The 27,884-nt window shown below is 35.0% G+C and overlaps 2 protein-coding genes, 3 long non-coding RNA genes and 1 other non-coding gene across 11 annotated transcripts; 3 read left to right on the top strand and 3 right to left on the bottom strand.

Annotated features, from left to right (window-relative positions):
- Positions 1–847: 847 nt before the first annotated feature.
- On the bottom strand, positions 848–5,602 carry LOC124455477 (solute carrier family 49 member 4-like). Of its 4 annotated transcripts, none has more exons than XM_047006113.1 (4): positions 5,439–5,602; positions 4,011–4,320; positions 2,988–3,678; positions 848–2,448 (listed from the first exon to the last, which is right to left on the bottom strand). In XM_047006113.1, exons 2-4 carry the CDS (start codon positions 4,318–4,320, stop codon positions 2,001–2,003), a joined length of 1,449 nt encoding a protein of 482 aa, XP_046862069.1. In that variant the 5' UTR covers positions 5,439–5,602; the 3' UTR covers positions 848–2,000. The 4 variants fall into 4 exon arrangements, with proteins under 4 accessions (XP_046862069.1, XP_046862071.1, XP_046862070.1 ...); XM_047006115.1 differs by having other exon boundaries at positions 4,011–4,288; XM_047006114.1 differs by having other exon boundaries at positions 5,472–5,602.
- Positions 3,477–27,573, top strand: LOC124455479. The gene is made up of 3 exons (XR_006951862.1): positions 3,477–3,486; positions 6,898–6,904; positions 27,467–27,573. It is a non-coding gene; the product is annotated as an uncharacterized LOC124455479 (long non-coding RNA).
- Trnar-ucu lies at positions 6,238–6,311 on the bottom strand. Its single transcript has one exon. It is a non-coding gene; the product is annotated as a tRNA-Arg (tRNA).
- Positions 9,142–10,962, top strand: LOC124455478. 2 transcript variants are annotated; one of them, XR_006951861.1, is made up of 5 exons: positions 9,142–9,347; positions 9,437–9,605; positions 9,694–9,908; positions 10,456–10,713; positions 10,924–10,962. It is a non-coding gene; the product is annotated as an uncharacterized LOC124455478 (long non-coding RNA). The 2 variants fall into 2 exon arrangements; XR_006951860.1 differs by lacking the exon at positions 10,924–10,962 and having other exon boundaries at positions 10,456–10,863.
- Positions 9,662–9,968, bottom strand: LOC124455480. The gene is made up of 2 exons (XR_006951863.1): positions 9,933–9,968; positions 9,662–9,856 (listed from the first exon to the last, which is right to left on the bottom strand). It is a non-coding gene; the product is annotated as an uncharacterized LOC124455480 (long non-coding RNA).
- LOC124455476 (solute carrier family 49 member 4 homolog) lies at positions 11,485–24,562 on the top strand. 2 transcript variants are annotated; one of them, XM_047006111.1, is made up of 4 exons: positions 11,485–12,534; positions 15,592–15,913; positions 18,183–18,867; positions 23,876–24,562. In XM_047006111.1, exons 2-4 carry the CDS (start codon positions 15,592–15,594, stop codon positions 24,321–24,323), a joined length of 1,455 nt encoding a protein of 484 aa, XP_046862067.1. In that variant the 5' UTR covers positions 11,485–12,534; the 3' UTR covers positions 24,324–24,562. The 2 variants fall into 2 exon arrangements, with proteins under 2 accessions (XP_046862067.1, XP_046862068.1); XM_047006112.1 differs by lacking the exon at positions 11,485–12,534 and adding an exon at positions 15,211–15,307.
- Positions 27,574–27,884: the final 311 nt, after the last annotated feature.

The raw sequence follows: 27,884 nt of genomic DNA, 5'->3' as shown, positions 1-27,884 counted from the left end.
GAACCGTTTTGAGCGGAAAGCTTCTTAAAAACATGACATCATTTCTTTGTTTTTTTTTATATTTGTTTGTTTAAAGAAGCAAAATACAACATCGGAGTGACCAGTACATATATTGTCAATGACAACCAACATACGCGTAGCGGTGAGCTGAGGGGCTTGATTCTCCTTAGAAATTTTACTGCGGGAGGCTTAACCCCCGTAGAAATTTGTAAATACTATCGTATACATACACACGAAGTCAAAGTCATAGCTAACGTATTAAATAACAATTTAATATAATACAAACAAAGTAAAAAAAAAGAAAAGTAATGGTAAAATACCAAAATGAATTTTTTCAATGATATAAACGATTATCAACAAAAAAAAATTAGGCTAGTTAAAATCAGAAGTACATCTGACTGGCTGCATTGAAATCGATGAATCCAAACCGGACGTATTGATAATACCTTGAAAACATAAAAACAGTGTTGCCAGATCGTGAAAAAGTTCATGGATTTGTGAACTTTTTGTTCTCTTCATGAACATCTCGTGAACATTAAAATTTGTGAACTTTTTGTGAACTTTCCAAAATTTCGTAACTTTTGCATTTTTATCATATTATAATAAAGAAAGTATATAAATTTACAAACAAATAATACTTCAATGACAGGGCAATCTTCATAGCTCAACATATTTCAGGACAACAACAATTTTCACGATAATCCGTTATTTTCTGATAATTTCAAACTTAATCCAGGGTTTTCGGCAATTTACAAAACTGCAAGAGTATATAAGAGACCTTACGAAATTCTAAGCCTATGGAAGCAGACCTTTGCTAGTTGGCATCTGTACACTGGTTTTTGCGATGTTTTGAGTTTATGGCAAATATTTATTTGTTTCTTTTTATACATGAAGTGAGCGTATCATACAAATATATATATGACTTTCATGACTTTAATGACAAACAATAGGTACTCCTTATAGGGCTTTTCAGTAACTATTTACAAAATTAAATACTTATACATATTTGTCTTATAAATGTATGAAAAAGAATATCATTAAAAGGATTTTTAAAGATAAAAGTGACATTTCAAGATGGAACTACAAAAGACCTTTTAAAGCTTTCTTAAGAAAATCATATATTGCAATATATGATTCTTTGCAATATTGAATATATTGCCAAGCTCACCGTAATAGGTTTGAGCACTTTGGTGACTCTGCAAAACAATCCATACATTTTGTAACTGTACATCTTGTCTCACAAGTGCGGGAGTCACTTTTGCACTATAGTGATAGCCAGGAGGGCACATTGTTAAACACGATCTACAATACGTTTACTGCCCATGCGTAATTTAAGCAATGTCGGATTGTGTAGAGTATAATATATGTTGGCTGTTGCAATGAATTTTCAAAGGACCTTGTCGGCTGTTGTAATGAATTTTGGATGTGATATGACTGTGAGAGTAACAGTCTAACAGATATAACCGATGAAACAGTCAAAAAACGTCAATCAGCACCCTAAACGTTTAATTTGGACACCATTCATTTTGGGACCAGAGACCAAAGTGAGAATATGAGACGATGTAATGTGTTGCAAACTATAGTTTATACTATTTCAGTTTCATATTGTCCTAAACGTGACAAAGTAAGTCAAAATCTTCAGGATAATATAGAGTCGTTATAAGGTTGTGACTGTTTGGTCTTTTAATACTGCTATAGCTACGCAACGAATATTTTGGGAAAAGCAAAAATATTGGATTAAAGGTATAAAAGTATAATCTAGTCACTGACAATCTAGTTATACAGCTGTAGAACAAGTAGTACATTATTTAGCTATATATTAAGTAATAACGTATACTTGTTTATTTAACCAATCAAGGATTTAATGCGTCTTTAATCCTCAGAAGTCTTTGTCCAACCATAGATTTGGACTGAAGTAAGCTTCGGGTTTGGTTTGGATAATCCTTCCGTTAAAACTGATGAAAATGTTTTGATTATTGCATTCCATTGTAGTAATTTGTTCACGTGGATATTGAAGCTGAGATAAAATCATTTTCTCTTGTCGAATTCCCATCCACAAATGACCTGTTATAACGCTCTTTTATAAAAAGTAGAAGTACAGTTGACACAGCACAAGTTCCCACTGTAGCCCACAGCATCCATTTTATACCAATATTTCCCAATGGAAGAAGAAGAAATAGCGACGCCACGACATTGTTAAAGAACGTCATAGCACCGGAAGTAATACCCTCTGCAACCGGATATGTCAACTCAACTCCCAACTCAAAGAACAATGGTATTGTTCCGTTGACAAAAAATCCACTGAGGCTAAATAAAACGTAAGCTAAACCTTTATTAAATCTAACAATTCCAGTAAAAACGTAATAAATCAACAGGACAGAGTAGAAAGAACACGCCATAAAGATGATAAGCAATAACTTCAAATGTCCAGAAAAACGATCAGCAAATCTGAAAAAAACACAAAAAGGAAATAAGGTGAAACGCGTTTAAAGCCCAAATTCATGCTATGCAATGGTTTTTATTTTTAAAGACAACAGACTTTCGTTTCCCCTGACGTAACGTATTAAGCAATAACATTTATTTGCACCAGTGCCATTTTATTCTTGATGTAGAGAAACACCGCATTATAATCAAATTATAGCTTTCAAGCTAAAAAATTGGTAGCAGATGATAGCGTGCTTACTTTTCGGATCAAAAACTTCCACTCCCACTACCTATTTCGCTTTGAAGTTTGTGGAAGAAAACTCCAAAAATTTGTATACAAGTTTTGTTCGCCCTGAAGAGGGATGACATTGTCAAATGCCGACCTAAATTATTCATTATAAATAATTTAGTGGGCAAAATGCAAAAACTAAATTACCCTCCACCGATTTCACTTAAGGCATACATAATTATTTGTGCGGTTTACGTTTATTTTGGTTACCCTGTGAAACTCCATAAATAATATGACAACATCGTCAGTTGACCAGATAGTAAGATATACTTACGTAGAAAATAGGACACCCGAGATAGCACCACTAGTGACAGCAATAAACCCAAGCAGTCCAGCAAAATTTTCATTCACCTGTACACCGTACTCCGAGAGATTCTGATACAAAATGGCACACCAGCCTCCAAATACACCTGTACTGGCTCCGTATATTGTGGAAAGAAGAAGAAAATTAAAGTTCTTACTCAGTTTTCGTGCACCGTCTTTAAAATCAACACGATCTGTGGACGCTGAAAGACTCGGAGGCTTTGGTGGCTTGGATGGAAAATATGCTAATATGACAAAGAATAAAATTGTCTGTACTGAAGCCTCGAAGTATAGTAAAGTATTAATTTGCTTTTCGTATTTTTTCTCTTCAGTTGTGTTTAGTCTGTAATTATCACCAATTTTTACAGCATTCGAATCTTTCACATCGTCGACAAAGGCAGGTCCAATAAGAAAAGACAGGGAGAATCCTATATATGCAGCGACAGTTGATATTGCAGTGGCAGTGGTTCGTTGGTGCTGGGGAAACCATGTTGACGATAAGAGCGGTGGTGCTGCCATACATACCGGACCACCCAAGCAGCTGATTATCTGGCCGCAATAAATTAAAGGTGTCAAAATTTTCATTTTGCCCGCAGGTAAAACACGTAAAACCGTTCCAACCACTTGCATGGCAGCAGCTAACAGCACTGTGAAACGCAAACCTAAAGACATACAGAATATATGTCTTTTAATACGGCAAATCATGCATAGATGAATATTGCATCCCACCTTCTATCGTCGCTCTGGCTACGTGCCTGATTCGATCATTAAAAGAGACAAAATGTAGATTTTTTAATTTGAGACCCAACTTCCCAGTTTTTTTCAATATAATTGGCTATGCAAGCTACAATTTTCTGTATATTGATTGTTTAGAAGTGTTTCCCACACAAGAACCAAGTATGTATTTGGCCTACTTCGTTTTGTTTAAAGGTGATTCAATTGACTTTAAGTTAACCGAGAAGGCGTTTCAATAATTGTGACAGCATGTATTTACCTTTAACATCCATAATCCAAGAAAAAGGTAACATTGAGACACAAAATGTGATGCTGCCTAAGGCAGCAATAAGATCGATAACCCATCCATCCCATTTATAAACCGCTCTAGCTGTCGTCTCTATAGGACTAAAAGTGTTCCAAATAGCAAACTGCATCATTCCATTGATGCAGAATATCAACAGAACGTACCAACGTTTCTTGTAAACCTGCACATGTTTCCTTGTAGCCATGTGTTCATGAATAGGAAGAAGACATGGATTGCTCTCACTTGGGTAACTGAAATTACCATATGACTTATAATCATCCATCTATACACGTGAAAAAAGAAAACATGATAGATAATTTGTTCATTGACCATAACAACATGCAAGTTAAATTACCCTCATTAAATATTATTTTACCATGCATGTAAGAGAATTACTTTTTGATGCTAAAATTAGCTACTTCATTCATTTCCGTGAAGTCGGAAGATTATAAAATAAATTCAAGCGTTGAATCAAATTTAAGCAGTGAAAACCTTTTTTACTCCTCGAAAATAATTTTATGTGTTCAGTCACTTGAAAAAAATGAATCGACTTAATTTTTTAAAGAAAGAAATAGTAATTTTTCAAAGAAAAAATTTGCATTGTTTGAGTAAAAAATCAGGAATGCTATTTCAACCAAGGAATTGAAGGTCGTCATTTGGTTGTGCCTTTACTGATTCTCAGTAGTTTATTTAGTTTTAATCTTAACCCTTTAAATCTAACCCTCTAAACCCAATCCTAATCACCACGCTGAAATTTCGTGCTGTCGTACTCTGACCGGTAATTACCTGTGGATGGAACTGCTAAGCGGTTCGAGCTAACCGGTCACGTTGAGTATCAAATTGAAATTGAGGCAAGTCCATCATACAGGCAAAATGTAGGAAATAAGATCATATTAACATTTAACATAGGCAAATTTACAAAGTTGTCTAAAGGCTGTTTCAAAGCCTTGTGAAAGCCGTTAAATTTGCCGCTAAGCAAGCTTGAACTTTATTTTCTAGCAAAAGGAACGAAACTTCCCTGTTTCGGCGCAAATTTTTCAAAATTTGTATTATGTAAGACATACTACGATGGCAAAACAGCGAACAGTGAATTCACATGTGGAAGTCACATGTATAACTTCACTCAACTCAAGAGCGGATCAAGTGTCGATGAAAATTCAAGCACGCTCATGAATTTATAGAACAGGAATATTAACAAATGAAATTTGTGAAATTATCTAGTCACCTGAAGACACTATGTATACCATGCATTTGCACATTCAGTTATTTTATTCATTGAATCGAAATACTGTACGCTGTTTCATAATGTCAGTGAATACAAATACTTTCAAAACGACGATATCAAATATCCTCTATGTTTGATTATGACCGGGCTATGAACTATGAAAAGTGATTACTTACATGCACAAGTAAAGTTGGGACTTTAAAACAAACCTAAATAGCTGGCTTGATGGATTTCAATCGATGAACTTCGAAGATCTTTAAAGTGAGTATACAATTAAGAAAAACTCTGCGAAATGATCAAATTATAATGGTTATGTGACCAATGTCCTTCACAAGCATCAACAAACAGGAAATTCGTAACGGCTATTGTATACTCAAATTCACAATCTCACATTAATTACGCGATCCTAAAATAGTTGACAAAGCAAGAAACGTGTTGATTGGCCACTTAAGAGTAATAAATTGAAATATGAACATTTATACCAATGGCTTTATCGAGAATTATCAAGAAAACTGTCCAAAATTGTGCAAATATGTCCAAACTTATCATTGAGCATAATGTTGCAGTAAAGAATATGTGAAGTAACAAGATTTTTAAAGAAAAAAGTACTGTAAGACTCAAAATACGTATACTTAATGGCAGTTGATACCTTATATTTGAGAATTGCGAACGGCTTGAGACATTTAGCTCATTACAAGCCACTGCAGCTGCCATGTCACTGATGTCAGTTTAATCTCGTCTGGCCAAACGAAATATCGCGTATATAAAATGCACTTTTCACCATAAATTCAGTTATTAGTCCTGTATAAGGATTATTAACAATTTATTTTCTTGCACATTAATTTTGAATTTGCAAAAGTTTTTCAAATCTGATGCTTTTTTTTTATTTTTTGAAAAAATATCATATGGTTTCACTATATAGTTTCACTTATACCCACTGTGAAAAATCGGTTTTCTTTTTTTATAAAAAGTTTTCATCTCCGATGGGACTCGAACCTACAACCGTTGAATTAGAAGTCCAACGCGCTAATCCATTGCGCCACGGAGATCACGTTCTCAATAATGCATTATGCAAAGTTGCGAGGATATATGACTAAAGTGCACATTTGCACTCAGTAGTGAGAGGCACTGCTGACATTTGCTTTCTAACTAAAGGCATTTAAGAATCTCATTTTGATCCATGAGTATGCATGTTTTTCTGACATTTTATGTTTATTACATTTACCTAACCTGGTTAAGATTACAGAAATCAGTACGATAAGCTTCTGATCACTAGATCAATTGAGCAATTATCATTTTTATTATAAAAGCAGACTTTTGTACACAGAATAGAAAATGAACAGAAGGCCAACTCAGTTGTGTAATGTGTCCCAGATTTTTTATGCGCTTACGTCAGATCCGCCATTACACTGGCAAGTACTGTGGTTGCTGGCTACTATAAATTATACAGTACAGTGGAATGTTTGTGTAAGAAAATCGCGCTTTTAAACATTGTATTTCATCAATCATGGGAATCCTGCCCAGTAATTGAATTTTAAAAGGTGAGGCACAATTTCCATGCGATTTAAAGTGATTTGACTACAAAATAGACAATATGGCAGTATTTACATTGTATTTTGATGTTCTGATAATTAGAACGCAGGTTTCAAAAGTAAACCTGCACAATGTGTAAATCAATGTTCTAGCACACTACAATTATACACAAATTCCTTAGCCAATACTTGCCAGAGTTATGGTGGCCGTCGAATTTCTAGCTAGCGCAATGAGACATGCGCGAGGACACTGACTTCAAAGCCTCCGACACTAAGTTGGCCTTCTGTTCATTTCCTATTCTGTGCTTTCGGATGTCTTTCCCCCGAGTTTAAAGACTTGGAAGATTTGCTAGTTTGAGGTAGTGAAGCTCATTTGTACAGAGAAGTGTGGGTAAAACCAAATATTGTTTTTTGTGTGCATGCAGGTGTACGAACAGATTAACATTTGGGGATGAAGTCGATGAGTATAGTCGAGGAGACTTTTTTTGAAGTTTCACAGGGTCACTATAACTTTCAAATATTCTAATAGCTCTTAATAAGAACATATTCGAATGAACAGATCAACAAGTCTTTGAAATAGTCGGACCCTGCATTTTAGGACCACAGAGGGGAGATGTAAAAAAAAAAGTGAACAGTTTGGAAAACGTTGCTAAAATCATTTGCAAAAACCTTTGGTGGAAAGTGGAAATAGTCACTTGAATTTCCAATTATTCATCAAATAGTAAAAATTAGGAAATAACAAACATTTTAGAGGAAAATTGTGCTACTGAGAAGTACTTTTGAAAAAGCTTGCGCATGAAAACGTCGCAGCTAAAAATCCAATGAAACATATAGGGTTTAAAATGGCACATGCGGTTCGAGTTAACAAAGTTTTAGGAAAGTTGGCACATGCCTACGCGAACGCTTAGCTTTGAAAATGAAGATTGTTTTAAATTTTTTCTTTTTCGTTAATGTGATCTTGGTTTAATTTCATCAATTATACGTAACAGTCGACTATATAGAGTGTTTTCATTAGTCGCCATGTTGGGGGAGTTTCATGCTCTGTTGACCATAAACACTTTGATGTACTCCCCCAACATGGCCGTTTTGACATCACATGCAAGCATTCCATAGTATTTTCAATGTTCCTACAAAGATATAGAGCAAATTGTGCATTTGTGTTTTAGGATTTTTAGTTCGCCTATTTAAACTTTGGTTAAAGTTAAGCGTTATGACAGAATCATAAAGATTGAAAAAAGTTACACATAATTCTAAATTTTAGATACCGTAGCTAAAACAGAACAGACAATGCTTATATATCCATCGCTAATTCTCCATCAAATTTCAATTTCTGAAAATATTTACTGGGGCCACAGAGAAGATGTTTTTGATTTTTCATTTCACTACACACTGAAATTTCGTGTGGTATGGTATGTACTTACATGGATGTCACAAAGATTGTTTTAAATTTTTAAACCGGAAACACTTGCATTATTGCTATGCCACAGCGTGGCAGCACACTAATCTTGACATGATTCGACAAAGTCCTTCCGGCCGATCTATATAGAGGTAAAATCTCGATTGTTGGATGTCTGTCGGTATCATCATCCGGGGCGTATTTTTACGATTTTAGGAGGAGCGCACAATCACAACAATGTAGGACCTTTCGGAACATCAATCAATTTTATCTCGTTTGACGAATAACACGACACTTGATTCACCGTTGCCGTATTCAGCCAGTATTTTGATACTTATTTGCATTGTTTGTCCGCTCTTGTCATAGTGCTCGGGTGAGGAAAATATGATATTGGCATGGATTTAAAGGACACATGCAAGCTAGAAGACAACTTTATTTCATTGTAATGCCTATAGCGTAAAAATAAGACGTACCAAGTTTCAAAGTCGTCCGCGAAATATTTAAAAAGATATTTAGGGTTATAATCGGTAAAAACACGATATTCGATGACCATTGCTAAAACGCCGTGAGATTGTTTAAGTCTGGGAACTGGGAAAGAGTGACGTAATAGTTGACATAAACAAGCTTCGTTCTTATATCGTTCTACGACTTGCACGCAATTCTTGCACGGCTTTCGGTAGTTTGCTATTACTGTTTTTTATTTAACAAAAATTAATGGATTCTTCTTCTGAAGAAGCCGATTATGATATTGTCGTCAATAACAATGAGGTACAACTTTACATGTTTGAGCCTTTGGCCAACGCGGAAGGTGGTCATAGTAATGACAATTCTTCGTCATCGGAAAGCGAAGATGAATACATTCACAGAATTGGAAATGTTGAATGGTTAGTTGCATTTTATTGATGCTTCATTGTTTTCCCAAAGTAGAAAGAATGTTTTTATCTTTTGGTGCGAGTGTGGCTTTTGTGTGGTCATGAGTACAGGACGGGAAAGTATATGTTGCCAAGAGGTAAACAACACTGGTCCTCTGATACATGGCGATACATCACACAAGAGGAAGAGTTTGCCACAGTATGTACAAACGAAGCTGTCTTAAAAACAGCTATGGTCGTGTACACACATGACATTGGACCTATGCCTGAGAGTGAAGAAAACGAGTAAATATTACCTTAGAAGTGTAATTACGTGTATGTCGACAAGTGTATAATTCCGATAAGTATCTTAGACAAAATTTTGTATCGTTCAGAGCATTACGCTACACGGCGTACCGACAGTGGACGGCTTGGGTGCATGGCAGGTTGGGAAAAAAGTACCGACTACCCATACCTTCTTGTGCTGTGGACAAAATCCGGAAAGCATTTCCTTCGCCTTCTGGAGAATACAAAGGATTTGAATATGCTCAACACTACTGAATGGTAGGGCTTATGGCGTATGACAAAGTCTGTTCATTTGTAATTATGTTTATTTCATGTGGGGGACGTTATTTCTTTTTATTTATTAAAGCGAGATTTATGTTGCTTAATGGCTTCAGCTTTGCTGATTTTTGATTTGTGGTGAGTCAATGGGACAGGTATTTCTTTCACTCCAGCGACATCAAGAGCTTTGGAGAGTGTTGGATTAATGCGTCTGCAGTACAAAACTTCTTTCATCAAGTCCTTAACATATCCTGAAAAGCAAATCATTATTTATGTTGGCTTTGCATTGCACTTTGAGAAAAGGTAAGTTTATTTTTCTGTGCTAACCATAAGTGCTGTCAACTTTCACTGGTTTGATGACCCTTGTCCTTCTTTTGACTTTGAATAAGCCACTCTCCAAATCAATGCCTCTTCTGTTTGCCCATCATTTTCGTTTTCTGAGGTTTATTTCCATTCTCATTGAAATGAAGAGCAGCAATAAACAATCTACAAATGAATGTTAAGTTTATATTTACAACTATTGCAACTTATTGCTTTTGCAATGATGACTTTTAAGTAATCATACACTAGTCATAATTATATTACCTTGCTTCCATTGATCTGTAGAAAAATGGGTATGTTTTGGTGCAAAAAGAATCACCACTCGGTGGAAACCTTCGATGGATGAAGTCTGCTTCTGATAACTGAGTTTTCCAATATCTCTCATGAGATACTTGGACTCAACAATCGAAGACAGCTCAACATAAGCTTTTGAACCTAAGATCAGAAGTTAGTTAACAAAAAGAAAAAGAATGTTGATGTTACTTTGAAATTTATTTGCTTACAATACCTTTTTTTATCCACATTCTAGGCTCTAACATATCATGTTCACATTTTGGGAATACATCACTATGTCCCTCATGGATGTCACATATATGATTGAGAACTGACAACCACTTTGCCTTGACAAGTTCTTCATCACCATTGCTGGAAGCAGCACACCAGTATACATGGTTGGAAATTGATTGGGCCCAATTCGACAATAATTTGCAACCACTTTTTTTTGATGCTGCTAAAATTTTCTTTTTGATTCCTGTTGGAATTTAATTATTGATGAAATGTGTAAAAGGTTGGTTTGTTATGACAATCTATACCTTTTGCTACATGCCATACATCAAAGTAGTGCTCGATTTTTGGTCTTTGTTTTGACATGTAGGATTATATAGCTTAGTTTTTGATAAATGTAAACAAATATTGCTAACTATAACTATAATATTCACCTCTTGCCTTCGTCTCTTCTCAAATGCAGTTCTAACATTTGTTGGCTGCTTCCTTTTAGATGCTACACTTGTGGGTTCCAAAGAGTATTCAAAAATCGTGGGTACAGCATCCTTCTTAAGGCGAAGCCCTCCTGCTGTCCATCCTACTGATTGCATCGCTTCAAAATTTTGCACGAAGCACGAACTCTCGAAATGTTGCGAGCACAATTTTGAGCTCTTTGTTGGCTTCCAATTTTTGCGTCGGATTTTTTCAATCCAAATACCTCGCATACGCTTGTTTTCGGGAAACGAAAAAAAAGAAACCTTTTGCTGCGTTTCGTGTTTCTTAGAAGAACCGTTTTTACAATTAAATGCGGCACAATAAACCATATTTTCAATGCTAAATTGTCGTGTTGTTAAGAAGTTACCAATATATTTTGAACGAAGCGCGCAATTGACCGCGTTCAGCGAATGTCAACTATTACGTCACAACGACATCGGTAGCTGTCGCTAGCTCGTCGGGCATTTTCAATCGTTATCAGTAAAGCATCAACTTTAAACCTCCATATCTTCAAAAATATTTATCCTTTGAGTCTCAAACTTTGGTGAACTTTTAGTTGGAGCTATACCTTCATGTAAAGTACAAAAATAACAATCCGAATTTTATGTTGCATGTGTCCTTTAACAAAACGTCAAATACGTGGCGCGAGTCTAACCATGGCATGGACAAAGAATACAATGAAAAATTTCCTGTATGCAATGACTCCGCGTTCGAAGATTTAATATCATTTAATCGCATTTGGCACGGAACGAATAACATGCAACAAGGTCCTATCACAATGTTATTAAGAAAATATTGGCGACAAACTACAGTATTATTATTCATTTCTTTTGTTAATTTCGTTTGTTTCTACGTATGTAAAGTAGTAAACATGTGTTCGATTTATCGGTTGAGTGAACAAAGTATCATACCCTTCAAAAAAAGACAAATATATAAACAAATTTTTGAAGATACGATTGTCATCTCAAAAATTACATTGTTGTCATTTAAAATTACAAAGAGTTCGTCTATAAAATTTGTAAAATGAATTAAGTTAATATGATGTAAACATTAAACACTGGATGTAAAGCACGGGAAAAATTTAAGCCGGAAGTTGGCAGTCGGCTTTCCGAGTGCTTGACTTCGTGACTTCATTTCTTCCGAGCGCAGGAGCACTCATCCCATATAAAGTCAGATGTACATCGCATCAGTCTCATGTGGCACGTTGATTAGAAATTTAAAATCATTAGATAGAAGAAAGCGTTAAATATGGAAAAGCGCCAAACCTTTTATCACGCAATCATAACGCATGAAGTTCACCACATTTGTCTTGAAGTATTTTATCCAAGTTAATTTGCAACATATGCTACAACACGGAATCACTTTAATATGCTGTACACGAAGTTGTGGATCTAAGTGTAACCGATTATACATTGCAATTTTTATTTATAAGGGGCGGGATGCGAGGAGCAGCACTTCCCACTGCGATAGTAACTTCTAGTTTTACTGTCAGTAATAGCGAAAGTAACTTTTCTAGTTTTATAATTAGTTGTAATTATAATTTGGTTGGAATTATTACACTTTATTACATTAGAAACAGCAGGCTTTACAAATATCATTCGAGGAAATTCGATTTTGGAAATTTGCACAGGTAATTTTTTTCATTTTATTTTTCTTCGTTAATTTTAATTACAACGACGTATGCTTTAACGTGATTCTAACTGTAGAAGTTTTAATAAGTTTAATGATAAACACGCACTGGTGAAGTACTGTCCAAATCAATAATTGTATTAAAATGTACAAATTGTAGAAAAATATAAATATGTTGAAAAGAAACACCGTTGCTCATGAGTTACAGTTGTAAATTCTCCAGTACATCAACAATTGAAGTATGTACTTGAAGTATGTATTTCATGTCACCATGTTGGATGTATTCTAAAAAGGGTTTCTATGAATGATTATATTTCCCAGAATAAATCCACGTTGTTTGGGTGTGTAGTTTTGCCTTTCTCTATTTACAATTCAAATAACATACAAAAGCGAGAAGATTTTGTTTTTTTTTCTTAGTATAATCTGTTCAGAAATGAGGAAAATGGTTGTACACTACCTTAAGTGACATTCTATGACATTCTTACAAGTAAAATTAATATAAATGGTCGAAGTACAGTTTTTCAAGTTGATAAACAAAATAAATCACACTTTCAATATGGTGCAGTCTTGAGTTGAGTTTCATTAGCAAAATGTATCACCCATTATGTTGCAGTTATTTGAGTTGAGTTCATAAATAGTATGTATAACCCTTTTGAGTTTGACTAACAAAATATATCATACATTATAGTGCTGTTTATAGAGTTAGGTAAAATCGATCTTCTTTGTGGCCCAGTCTTTTAAGTTTCATAAACAAAATGCATCACTTGTTATTAGGCAAGCCAATTTGTAGCAGTGATCGAAAATGCTAGCAATATTCGCAATGGAAACAATATCTAAGCAAACTATGTAATTTAGTTGCCTATAAGAACCACTGTATGTGATATATATATTTGGTTGTATGGGAGAAAGTAATTGATCATTAGTTTTGCACAATGTTTTTTCATCAATGTATCTAAATACTTCTTTAATGTAAGATTTAATGTAAGAGTGTCAGATTTTAGGATCTTATGTACTTGATTGGTTGTTGTGCCTGAAAACAGCTAACAATGGTCGTGATAACCTATGCACACTTATTAAAAGTATAAATAAAAACGACTCTCTGAACAATTACCTTAGTTTTTGAGCAATAAGGTTTGAAAGAATAAGAATATAAAGAATTTGATGTACTACAAACTTAGACCTTGCTGGGCTACCTGCAAGTTTTTGTGCCAGGAAAAACCCAAGTATACTGACAAGTGTGCTATATTTTTGAATCATATTCAACAAATTTTTACATATGAAAACAATAATAGGAAACCTATAACAGAACAATTCAAGAAATTGACATGAAGCAAGGAAATTATACTGATTGTATGCCCTTTTAAAACTAAAATGATCACCATTAAGCCTTAGGTTGAATAAATTGGTATGTTATTTGTTGAAGTAAGTCTGCAAATCAATTGTGCTCGGTTAAACAGTCCGACCAATGCAATTATTGTCTTAATATTCAGAATTTAACATAAATTTTCTGGATCCAGATGTGAGTTTTAATGCACATTCTGGTTACAGACATTTATTTATCCTATAAAATGAAATAACATAACTTATTGTACTTAAATTTTATTCATTATTAATAATGACATGGAGAACAACAATTATCAGGTAAATATTGAATATTCCATTTCACTGAAAGATGAGAAGAACATCAACTTGAGTCAACAAATCATAATTATCAATACACAAGCAATTATTAATATAGAGAAGATGAAAATAGCTGTTCAAAGTGCCAATTCTAGAATGGTAATGAGGGGGGTGGGGTATTCATATACATGTATACATGCAAAGCCCATACCTACGAACCAATAACTACAAGAAAACTATCCAACAAGCCATAAATATTTATTTGATGACTCAATGAAGATATAGTCATTCTATAACGTGTTCATCAGTCAGTTCATTCCAAATAAGATAAAATGGTAAATTCCAATTAATCGAGTTACCAATTTTACTGTTGCTTGTTAAGTATTGAACTCTTACTAGTTTCTATGTTTGAATAGTCTGATCCAAAACACGGGAAGAAAGCAAGATTTAAAGTGCCTACGTCAGAATCAGGGAAAGTTCTTTAGATAGTTGAATCGATTCTAAGAGCATTTGCAACAATATATGCAGTTCAATAGCATACAATAGTTTCATGAACACATGTGTACATAATTATTTTTAAAGATGCCAAAATAACATATTTTAATATACTGTTGACAAAAATTAGTTTTCCCTAATTCTAATTATGCAATGTGATCATTGTGATTTCATAACGATGCAAAATGAAGAAAAGTTACATTGCTTCATAAAGAAATAGAATAACAAAATTCTTTTAAAGAATTATTAAGTCATTTTAAATTGCCTTTACATTTCAATAAAAAAACACCTTGGTCAAATTTGATGACATGAGCACTTTCATTAACTCGAGCAACGTCCCACGCATGCTCCGATTGGTCGATGCCCATGCTTAGATTAATTCATCCAAATAAGACACTGTCACAATGTACAAGTTCAAGATAACTGTACGCTTAATCTGTCAACATTGGCGATTTCGTTAAATGTTTAAAGTCGCTTTTATATTTTGTGGTATTTTTAGTCTTCATTATTTACTAAACTTTACTGCTTTCGTGCTTCCGCTGTTTTTAAATAAAGCTTACAACACTATCGTCTTGCTGGTCATTTATAATGGTGGCTGGAACGTGCTGTAATGTTGGAATCATACCATACACATATGAAGACTTCAGCGAAACTAACAAGTAATTGTTCATTATAAAAGAATAGGAAGTTGGCCAACTACTGAAACATAAAATTTACTCAATTTTATATGGTGGATTTGAAGTTTGAACGTGCAAATAAGAAATAAAATAGTAAACAAGTGAACGAGTTATCATTTAAAAATGAGCATAAATATCGCATGACATTTTTGTCGTTAAATAAATCGTGTGTAAGTTGCTCTTTCTCAGGCGAAACTCTCCTAAACTCGTTCCCAGGGCCTTTGCTAACAATACTGTGCAATTCACATTCACTCTTACGTTTTTAGATGAGCAATGGTATTCAGCGCAATGGTTCTAGCAGTCCAAACAAAGCCGATGAAAGTCTGTTGTCTCCTAAAGTTACTTCTAATCATTCGTACATCGGGCAATCTGAAACGCGAGTGTACAAGAGACGTTGGTATATCTTAATTATGTACTGCATCATTGGAGTCCTGCAGAATGCGATGTGGAACACATTTGGTCCAATAGAGACGACAGCTCGGGCAGTTTATAAATGGGATGGATGGGTTATCGATCTTATTGCTGCCTGGGGAAGCGTCACGTTTTGTATCACTATGTTGCCTTTTGCTTGGGTTGTGGACGTTAAAGGTAATAAATATTACTTCATGAATTTTCGTGTGTCAACCAGGATGCCTTACGCGTTAATCACAGCGTAACGTCCATTTTGTGTGCCAAGAATATGGAGGATGTTTTTATTGTGGTCCAACAGACCAATGATAATAATTAATGTAAAATTGAGTTTTCGTGAGTATCTGCTCGCGTATGCATGCGCTGTTAACCACTATACTATACTGAAGAAAATGCTGTCTTTATGTCGTAACCCTTGGATACAGTTGGTTATACGGACGACGACAAAGAATGCCTCTTTATCCTAAAAATATCGCATGTTATTTTGATAACTTAGCTGTTACTCGTTGTTACGTAAGTCATAATTCATTCCGAAAGAAAGTTTTTGTGAAGCCAGTCCAAACTTTGTGTTTGACAGTATTAAAAAATAGAACTTTTCTCTTCTGCTATATAGTAAGGTTTCAGATGCTTTTTCTCCGGATCATTTATAGCAGGCCAGATGCAATGAGGGTTGTAGCTAAATGGATATCAAAATCACCAATCGCATTGCCCTCACACATCTATCAAACCGCTATTTTCTCTAATTTTCTGGTCTGGAAGGGAGATTATGTTGACTTCACTTTACCGTTTAGTTTGCGTTCAGTCAGCGATTTTTTAAAGTTTGTCGGAGTTATTTCATTGGTTTGGGTTGAAAGTATTTGACAAAAAAGGTGGTATGTTTGAAAAATCACAAATTTGTCGGCCGACGACATGCCTGGCATTTTGTGGCATTGAGTTGGGGGAGTTGAATTTTAATGCGGCAACCAGAGTGTAGTCGCAGTATTTATGTTTGCAACGTCCAAAAACAGCTATCTTATGATTTGAAACAGTGAATAATTTTTTATGTATGGCTACAACTTCAAGGTCTCTACTAAGGATGGAATTAAAGACGACAACGACGGCGATGTAGATGTTGGTGTTGATGTTGGTGTTGATGTTGATGTTGATGTAGATGTTGGTGTTGATGTTCGTGTTGATGTTGATGTTGATGTTGATGTAGATGTTGGTGTTGATGTTCGTGTTGATGTTGATGTTGATGTTAATGTAGATGTAGATGTTGGTGTAAATGTTGGTATTGATGTTGATGTTGATGTTATTGGAGATGGAGATGGAGATGTTGGTGTTGATATTAGTGTTGATGTCAATGTTAATGTAGATGCAGATGTTGGTGTAAATGTTGGTATTGATGTTGATGTTAATGTAGATAGAGATGGAGATGTAGATGTTGGTAATGATGTTGGTGTTGATGATGTTGTTGTTATTATGAGGCTATCCGCGTTTTCGCTTTGCGTACCTATTTTTAATCTATTTTGTTTTTTGCTAACTTTTCAGATAAATTAGACAGCGCAGTGACAAAATTGAATTCAGACTACGTTTACACTACGCCGGATCGAAAAAGTTACCGCAGAATTTGACTGCGTTTACACTGATCCGTTTGAATTCCACTGCAGTTTTGCGTGTGTTTACACATAATGTCTCTAGCTGTCGAAACTCGTTAGTTGTTTGTGAAAAATTGCGCCATTTCTTATTTGTATATTGCTGGATGTTTATATCTGTAGCCATAGGTCATAAAAAACATCGATTTTCAATAGTTACAACGGTATCAGTCATTAAAAGCTTTCCAAAACATAAAATGATGACCATTTTTAATTATGCGCTACAAGGCGGTACGAAATAAATAGAACTGGTATCTAAAGTGTAGCGAAATATTAACGGTTAGCTATTTACACGACGATGCGTAGCGCTCCGTTTTCGTTCGACCACGTTTAGAAAATGTGGTCGTATCGCTCCGGAAAAGTGACGTTTTTAAAGAATCCGCTCCTGTGCAATATAAATGCAACCCTGTTCTGTTACTTTTTTGCGCCGTTTTTATACCGATATGGAGTAGAGTAAACGTTGTGTCAGGGTGCCGCAAGCCTAAAAGTTAACAATAAAAACATAAATAAAACCCGCAATGCATCTTTGTTGGCACACATTCTTTACGAAAACGTGTGGAACAATTAGACGATGTCTAACAGTGTGGACAACGAAATCAGTTTGTCGTGCATGTTAAGATCGGTGTTAACTGATGTCACAGATTATGAGATCAGTGTTGACGAAACACGTGATTATTGAAGTGACTAAATAATTGAGAGATCGAGTCTATATTATTTCTGCTTTACGTTATTTGTTGAAACGAATCATTAAAGATCAGTTTCTTCTATCGTCTCAAACTTTCTTAAGCTTTGATAGATTTCTCGTCTTTATTTAGGTTTACGTGTTGGTTTACTGTTATCTGCAGGATTCACGTTGGTGGGCTCAGTTCTACGATTTATTCCAACTGGCAGCACGACAAGTTCGACTGCTTTGATTCATTGCGGTCAGATAATCATTGGTTTAGCAGGTGGTATAGCTGCTGCTCCTCTCCTTTCTTCAACTTGGTTCCCTCCATCTCAACGCACTACTGCCACGGCCATTTCAAGTGCCGCTGCATTTATAGGATTCTCCATGTCTTTTCTTATTGGACCTGCCTTTGTCGACGATGTCAAAGATTCGAATGCTCTTAAAGTTGGTGATAACTACAGATTAAACGAAACTGAAGAAGCAAAATACCAAAAGCAAATCAATAGTTTGTTATACACCCAATCTGGATTGCAAGCAGTCTTTTTCTTTTTTGTCTTTGTATATTATCCATCCAAACCTCCCAGTCCGCCCAGTCAATCAGCGGCCACGGTTCGTGTTGATTTTAAAGATGGTGCCAGAAGTCTGATTACGAACTTTAATTTTCTTCTTCTTGCAACGATTTACGGAGCGACAACGGGTGTCTATGGTGGCTGGTGTGCTGTCTTGTATCAGAATCTTTCCGGGTATGGCATTGATGTGAATGAGCATTTTGCCGAGTGGCTTGGCTTTGTTGCTGTTATGAGCGGTGCCGTTTCCGGGGTCTCGTTTTCCGCGTAAGTATATTACTTGCTATATCTTGTCAGATTTGTATTGAAAAGAGAATTACCCAACATAAAATTTTAAGCATGCCCATTTGAAAAAAAATCTTTTTAAAGTAACGTTTGGTTTTTACACATGGCATCTGAGATAAATGTGAAATCATCCAATGATTTAGAACCCAATCCTGATTCCTCTAGATGTCTAACTACCGTGTCAAGGTGAGGCATGAACGCCACTCTGAAAGCTAGAAAAATACTAAACTCAAAATATGCTAAAAGAAGGTTTAAAAACCCAATCCTATCAAATATTTTAAAAATTAAACCTAGATTGTCAACTTAGCCACTGTACATAAACTCAAAAATAGCAGTTATCAATTGTAAATATCGTCAGTTTTGCCACCTTTCAACATGGCGGCTTGCTTCACTTAGTCCGTATGTTATGACCATTGAACTAAAATACATGGAACGCTACCTCAAGCAAATAATTGAAGCCATATCTTACGCCAGACACGCGAGATTTTACCCCAGACCACTGATATGTATATTACACTGGATAACGCATCCATGTATAAAATATAGTAAGATAATCGAAGCCGGAAGTTGGCTAATCTAATTATGACCTTTGGGGGGTTATCGGTGCCACTTTAATATACTGTTGTATTACAAAATCACAGTTTTTGCGTTTTGATTCGTTCTACAAAGTTTTGATTCGTGCAAAATTTTTGTGAAAGGAACAGAACAACCGGCAACAATATTTATTGGCTTTATAATGGCAGAAAATTGAGATGGTACAAGGTCGACCTGCATTGTTTTGAAACAAACTGGAGATTATATGATGCTGCTGCTTCTTAAAAAAATGTAGAAACATTACAGAATCCTACTAGTGCTACCAAAATATCATCTGCAATGACGTTTATGGAAGATTGCTACAAATTTACTTATTTAAAACAATTTGTTATTCATATCGCTAATATTATAATAAGGCCAGTAGCAAATGATCGATCTTCCGGCTTCACTTTTCGCAAGAGATGCGTTATCCAGTCTAATATACATATCAGTGAAACGTACCTTTACTCCATCATTTAAAGTCTTACACGGTCAGAATTTCGAGTGATTGAGCCATAATTTAAGGAAGTGCTACGAATGGAATTCTTTCATTATCCTTGTAATAAATTAATGACGGCAGCTTTTTATTATTAATGAGTGATGATTAAAACTGCAAATTAGAAAAAAACTGCGAATCTACGACTTGGGAAATCTTCGGATTTGGATTCAGCGTAGTCGAAAATGTCAAGATGGCAAAAAATTACTCAGTTCGAAGGGGTGCCAAATGAAGCTGAACAATATAGTACCACAATATACGGACTAACTCCATTGATATTTATAACATGGATCCATTGAATTTTAAATATACTGGAATGATAACTAAAATAAGAATGCCCTGTGATTGGATGAAACCAACATACGTCTAAAATTTGTCTACTCCCCCTGAAATAGTGCATATTTTCTTGGCAATGGATGTTTGTTTTTACTTTTGGCAACGGGAATTCCATCAAAAATTTTTATTTCTTGTCGTTTTTTCGACAATTTTTCAGCATTGTACCATTCTTAGCTTTTACCTAGCGAGATTTCTACATGGAAAAACGTAAGCGACAAGAATCGATGTTGACCTGACAAACTACTACAAGACGGAAAATGCTAAACTCTTCTTCTAACTCAGAAAAAGCGAATATTTTCGCGCGGTTTTTTGCCAACTTTTGTTTTTTGTCTGACAATATTTCAGAAACTAAACGACCTTTGTTCAATGTAGTTACTTAAGTGAACAATTAATGCCTTTACTATAGTCAAAGCTAAACATTGAAGGTATTAAACAAACAGAAAAGGGGGAAATTTAGCGATATAAAAAGTGTATTTTGAAAAACTAACTTTACAAAGGACTGGCGCTACCTAAAAGACACGGCTTCACTTTCCCCCCTGAGTTATCATTCCAGTATATTTATAATTCAATGCATGGATCGCGCATCACTAATTAATTTGAAGCCTGAAGGCGGCCATATTGAACAGTCCCACTTCACGAGATTCACATACAAATTATATGAATTTCTGCTATGAAAAATTGCGAGAAGCATCTCTTATGATGCATTGACAAAACTGCTATGTATTAGCTTTAACAAGATTAAGTGTTGGAAGCAGTTGTACTATTAAGAAAGGATTTATTTCAAAATTTAAGACACCATTTGAGAGATACTATTGAAAGATAACGCTTCTAGCTTTATGTTGAAAGATTTTTTAGGTTGTATAAGTACAATGCGCTCCAAAATTCATTCCTATCGTGGTTCTTTACTATAGATTATTATTACAGGTGGGACTGTTCAATATAGCGCCGCATATAATCATAGCTGTCTACTTCCGACTTCAATTTTTTGCCTTCCCCATATTGGGAATGCGCGATTCATGTAATATACATATCGATACTTCACTCGTAATTATAGAATTTTGGCGGAGTCAGATATCTAGTAGACTGGGTTCTAAGTCATTGAAGTCATCGCATTGCTCGTTTACATATGAACATTTACATATTATAAGCGTAGTTACAGATTTAAATTGCAGTGAGATTTAAGTGACGAATAGAACAAAGAAAAAAGTACTAAGTGCATGTGAGTGAGGATAAAAATACATAATTTGATGGATATGGATATAAATGTACCTACTTAAAAAAACTGGAGTAGGATGAAACTGTCTTGGACATTTGGATGTGAGATTAGAGATCACGAGACCTTCCTTGTACACTAACTCAAGTTGGGTAGGGCGATGAAAAGATAAAATTAAAACATCAGAGGAAGCTGTGTGATCTGATGTGTTAATATGGGATAAGATGCTAGATGTGGTAAGGCATCACCTGTTAAAGGCAATCCCAGGTGTTATGGTATAAAGATTGCGTATGGTGCTTGGTTTGAACCCACTTGCGACACGGTACAGCATCGACACTTGAAGTGATAACATTAATATATCTTAAGACTTTTGGGAATCTGTTCCATGCTTGTGGAAGGGCGGAATACAAATCTATCACTCATGTGATTGATGGCGGCATTGCCTTTGCGGTTAACTTGGGGGCGTATTTGAAGAGAGGGTTACCCTGTGCAGGGAAGGTAGATGAGTTTCTTCGGTGCAGTGACAGTTGCTGGTTTTGGGGTAGAATATGTAAAGAGAGCAACTGTCAATGCTATCAAATATTTGAGGGGGAAAACCGTTGGTTATCAAAGAGTTTCTAACTATTTTGGAGTTGATTGTGAAAGTTTTTGTATCTTGAGCAAAGATTGACACTAAGCGCGATGAATATTGGTAAAAATTAGGCTGCGCTTAAAAGTAATAGAAATGAAGGTGACGGTTGAATTGACGGTTTGATTGACGGTTGAATTGACGGTTTCAGAGGTGAATGTCATGTTGTGTGTTGTTGATTAAGGGAACCGAGGAACACATGTATGTGATCAAAACAGTGCTAATCGCTAAGTCATACGTTGGCACATTAGAAGATGAAAGGCGTCGTGAACGTAATATATAGAAGTGTTTTTCAAAGATGAGGACAGTTTTTAACCATTTCTGTCCATGAATTGATATAAAGATGGTGGCAAAAAGTAGTCCGAACGGTTACTCACCCGTTAACTTGTTGGTAGACTTGATCTTTTTCTTGACAACATCCTTCACAAACCACATACTTTCACCGTGCTCATGAAGCTCCTCTACTTCGGTCTTCCCTGCACAGGCTCGTACTTGCTTCCAAATACGCACTCAACTTAAACACCTCTACAATGCTGCCGGCATTCCCTTATATAAGTCTTGCAATTGTTTTCTGTCGTTCTACAAGCATTCTTGCTTCTTTTCATTGAAGTACAATATTCCCAAATTCTTAAAATTTGTTATTTTTTTCACGTCAAGTTCACGTTATTGGTGAACTGGTACCTGGAAATCTGGTGAACTGGTATCATCTCATACCTGGAAAACAGTCATTATACCCTACCTCCATCCAGCATCTTATCCATAATGAAACATCTAGTCACACGTAACAAAATCACCTAAGCTTCCTTCGATGACTTTTTTATCCTATCTTTATCATATTGCTCCCCTGACTTAATGATTAATGAAAGCTCACTTTCACAATGCAGCCTTTTGCAATTGACTTTGCGGCGTGTATAAATTAAACGTTTGTTATCGTTTCAAAACTTCACGTTACTAACGGCTAACTCATTGTTGCTAAGGCCCACGCGTTATGTTATGCAAAATATTGTTTTTATTTAACAGACAACTGCGACATGTTGAAATTTGGCAAGGATGGAAAGACTTTTGAAAACGTTAAACTCTATCGTAAGATATAAGAGTTTAAGTTGGTATTGGTGAGACACAGTGTGTCGTAGACTCGTAAAGCGACACTTTGTTATTAACCACTGTTATCTTGGGGTTACGAGTTAGAAACAATCAGATAGCTGTATGGTAATGTCAAGTTAGCCGTTAGTAACGCCAAGTTTTGAAACTATAACAAACGTTTCATTTGTGCACGTCTCGCGATTAATTGCAAATGGCTGTAAATGCCCAAAGCAGACATAGACAGTTTCATCTCACTCAAGCTGTTACGTGTACACCATTAATTTTTGTGTTCATATCCACCACTTTGTGTATCTGCATCGAGTATCCTAAATCACACTTTATTTTTGTCCAATCACACTTACTCGATGTTATTTAACACCTGTAACAACATACATTATATGTAAATTTTAATGTGATTATTTTGCATTGTCTAATGATGTCTTGTGTAAAAACGAAACATATCTTGTACAAAGACTTTTGATTTTTTAAAGTGTGCTTTATAGAATTATCTGTTTTTGTTTTTTAAAGAGGGAAAATTGTTTTTCATTGTTTTCTTCTGTTTTGATTGATTTTTAGTCGTACAAATTACGTACTATTTTTCCCGCGTGATGATTTTCATATTCTGGTTTTTATATTCTGATTTTCATATTCTGATTTTTAGATTCGCCGATCGTTTTACCGGACACTTGAAATTATTACTTATTGTGTTCATGGCTTCTTCGTTGTTTGCTATTTTGTTGATTTATTACGTTTTTACTCGAGTTATTGGATTTAACAAAGGTTTAGTCTACGTTTTGTTTAGCCTCAGTGGATTTTTTCTCAACGGAACAATACCACTCTTTTATGAGTTAGGAGTCGAGTTGACATACCCGGTAGCCGAGGGTATAACATCCGGTTCTGTTATGTTCTTCAATAATTTTTTGCAATCAATTTTTTTGGTTGTACCTCTGGGACATTTGGGTACAAAGTGGATGTTATGGGCAACTATTGGCACTTGTGCAGCGTCCACTTTGCTTTTAGTTTTCGTGAAGGAAACGTACAACCGATCTTCTGTAGACAAACGTGCAAAGGTAGAAAATGATTTTTCTTCAAGCTCCTTAAATATGTAAATGTATAAGAATCTTTGACCGTATATTTCATCTACAATACGAAATTCTTAATTTTATATTTTGAAATGGACAACTTTAAGTTATGATTATTCTTATAAATATTAAAGCCCTGAATTTACACGGAGTATAACTGTATACCATGTTTAGCATTTGTAATATATATCACACATACCCTCTTTTTTTATGCAACAAAATAGAATTATTGGTGAACAAAATTCGAAAAAAAAACACATACCATATTGTCGTAGCTGTATTGTCTTGAAAACAGTACGTAATCGTACAGCTCGGTTTCCATATATACGTCGAATCGTCAATCGTCGAAAAAATAGCTATTTTTCGCTCAGCGATCAAATGGAAACTTGGTTGGACGATTAGGAATGTTGATCGTCGAGATAGAACTTGGTTTTAGAACTCGGAACAAATTTCGGTCGTCGAGATAGAACTTGATAGAACAATTCTTCTATTTGAGAACATCATTTAAAAAATGTTGATACAGATATTCGCAAGGAAATCCTAGGAATTCTAGTTCCATTTCACTCGTGCCCCCAATATCCCATATCGAGTTGTTTGTAAAATGTGCACCAACCACATCTTGCTAATCAATCGTGAAGTATTTCCGCCAACAAAACCTCTTGCAATTATGTTACAGTGAAACATATGTAATAATATGTACAATCATGTGTACTAACCCGTCGTTCATCAAGAAGCATTCGTAATAGAAACTGGCCTGAGAAAAATGTCAGCAAGAATTTCAGACTGCGAAGAATTTTCCGATGAATAAAGACTTTTCGTTGGATAAATCCTACTTAATTCGATTTTCTGAAGTGTACTTCCTGTCTAACACAAATTGACAGCAAAATTTTCAAGACAAATTCGGTTTATTTCGTAAAAAATGATATACTTGTAAAATTCTTCTTTAATTTCTATTACGATCTTGCTGAAGTATCTTGCTGGAAGGCACGATCGCTCAGAATTTTGATTCCAAAAAAAGGGGAACACAAACATCTAATAAGGCCCTGTTTACATGAGACCGGAACGAAGTCAAACCGGTACCAGCTTATGTCGATTAAAGAATCATATATAGTAGATAATTCGTGCGCATAACAGCACTAATTTTTACAGTGAAAAACTGAAACTTCATTCAGCTCTAGAAAAGCGAGTAAATTTTACTACGGCTTACTCTGTTTTACCGTATCTAACACATAAAATTGGAAATTTTGCACGGGCGCTCAGCGCCCCCAGTAAAGTTGAGATTATACGAAAATACAGAAGTGAATTATAACAATGCTTAATTCCTCATAACTCGCAATACACAGCTGATGAAGACTAAGTTCTAAAATACAACGTCATAGTCCAATCACCAACTAACTTTACATCAGTTCGTATTCAGCGACCAAACAACTATAAGTTAATGACAATAAACGTAATAAAAGTAATAAATAACTAAACTAAAAAAGACTACATAGAAAGGCCAAAATAATGGCCCACCAGATGTCCACGACAGAGACTCATGTGAGCAGAACATCACCTGAAAATGACTATCGCTGAGGTTGTCTAAACATCAGCCAACATAAACATCAACTGTCCTTCTCAAGGACTCTAAACTCACCTGGACGATTTAAATCTACAAACATGTAACGATACTCCCGGCTTCAACCATTTACGTGAAAAGAAAACATAACGTGATGTAATGGGAGGGTGTGAGGGTTGTTTTATCTTACTTTTGTGTTTTCATATAATCTCAACTTTACTGGCGCAAAAAAACAAAAACTGAAATTTTGAGTAAATTTTGATATTTTTGATATTTTAATATTGTAACTGAAATTTTGAGTTTACATGATAATGTTTTTCGGAATATGTTACAAATTGTTTGCAGTATGGAGCAACAATTGAAAATAAACTACGAGACCTGAAACTGTTCAAGAAATTCTTCCATTTGCTCCACTGTTCCATCGATGTATCTTTTCAGCAATTTTTCAGAATTTGCACACATTTTTTCAGAATTTACAGATTTTTTCTCTAAGGAAGTTTTCTTTTTTTTGAGCATTCTGCAGATTCACGCTAAAGAATTGTTTGCACCATACACCGAGTTTGAAACACGAAATTTGTTCCTTAATATATTTTAGTCTATTTAAATGATTAATTATGAGTCAGAGTAAACACTCGAACGCTTTATTTGAATTTCATTCCACGAGCCAGTAATGTTTTTACACTCATTGTGCGCACTATTGTTTTCAATTTTGATGCGAGGTTTTTATATTTTTTCTTAACTAGGTTGAGTTAAGGCGAGACCTATAAAACAATTGAAAAACTCAAGTACATGTACGTAAAAATAAAAGTGTGCGAATATTTAACATATTAATTAAGGATAGGCTATCTAGGTGCAGTTAAGGCGAGACCGATAAAGCACTTGAAAAACGCAAGTACCTATATGTACATTGAAAAGTGCGCGAATATTCAGCATAATGAGTATAGGCATTGAGGATAGGCTATTTCCTAGGATCTAATAGTAATTTCTAGATTTAATCTCATACGTAAATTTGACGTCACTACAGCATACTTCAATGATAAAACATAAAGATACAATGTTCATTGTACAATGTTTAAAGGACAATGGCAATAAAATTTTTTTTCATACGTTTATCATAGATAGCTATGGAATACTTAATTTCGTGTTTTCGTGTCTCTTTTGAATTTTGCTGTTGAAAAATTTGACATAAAGTTGAATCCTTATCCGCCATTTTGGAAAAAAGCCTTATGCTAAATTATGCCAGAATACATTATTGACGTCATTGGCTGGTAACAACTGAATGACACAATATAAAATAACAGTATTGTAATAATATATAGCACATTTGTTCCCTGGAATTTTAAAACAAAAACAACAGTCGGCGGTTGTTAAGATTAACAAAAGTTGTGTAGTATATCACGCTTAAATACTTTTCCAATATTAAGACGTAGAAACGTTTATTTCAGCAGATCTTACAACTAGGCTTTCGCGACATACCAAGTGTAAGCCCAGACAATAATAAGCACGTTTTGTACACTGAACATTTCGTGCAATAGAAATATTTCATTTTCCATATTACAAACCTGTGACCAACAAAGAGTTATACGTTTAATTTATTATTTATATACATAAGAGTCTTTGCGAGATTATGTAGTTTTATATAGGTGATAAGCTATAAGCCGCTATGTTTTGTTCATGACTGTAGAGTTTCGTTTATTCGTAATGTTTTACGTGCGTGTTTGCGTGCAAAATGTACACGTACACTTTTCAATTAACTTTATAACTTATGAATGAATACAAGTTTTGGGTGAATCACTCATGCATTTTGCTTTTGCGCAGTTCGTGACAATCCTTCGACAATGATATGGCATCGCAATTGCAGATCATAACAAAGAACATAAGAGAGCGTCTGTCTAAGACTAAATTTACGGTCTCTCGTGATAATATGCGTATTTAAAATGTGTATGAAGTCCGTCTGGTGACGCGAAGGGTTTTCGTATGCTAGCATAAGCACAAGCAGGAAATGGTCTTCGATGTTTATTCCCTAAAAT

The sequence above is a fragment of the Xenia sp. Carnegie-2017 genome, unplaced genomic scaffold, assembly GCF_021976095.1.
Source record: "Xenia sp. Carnegie-2017 unplaced genomic scaffold, XeniaSp_v1 HiC_scaffold_4, whole genome shotgun sequence".
NCBI classification, from domain to species: domain Eukaryota; kingdom Metazoa; phylum Cnidaria; class Anthozoa; order Malacalcyonacea; family Xeniidae; genus Xenia; species Xenia sp. Carnegie-2017.
This window is presented reverse-complemented; position numbering and strand designations above follow the sequence as displayed.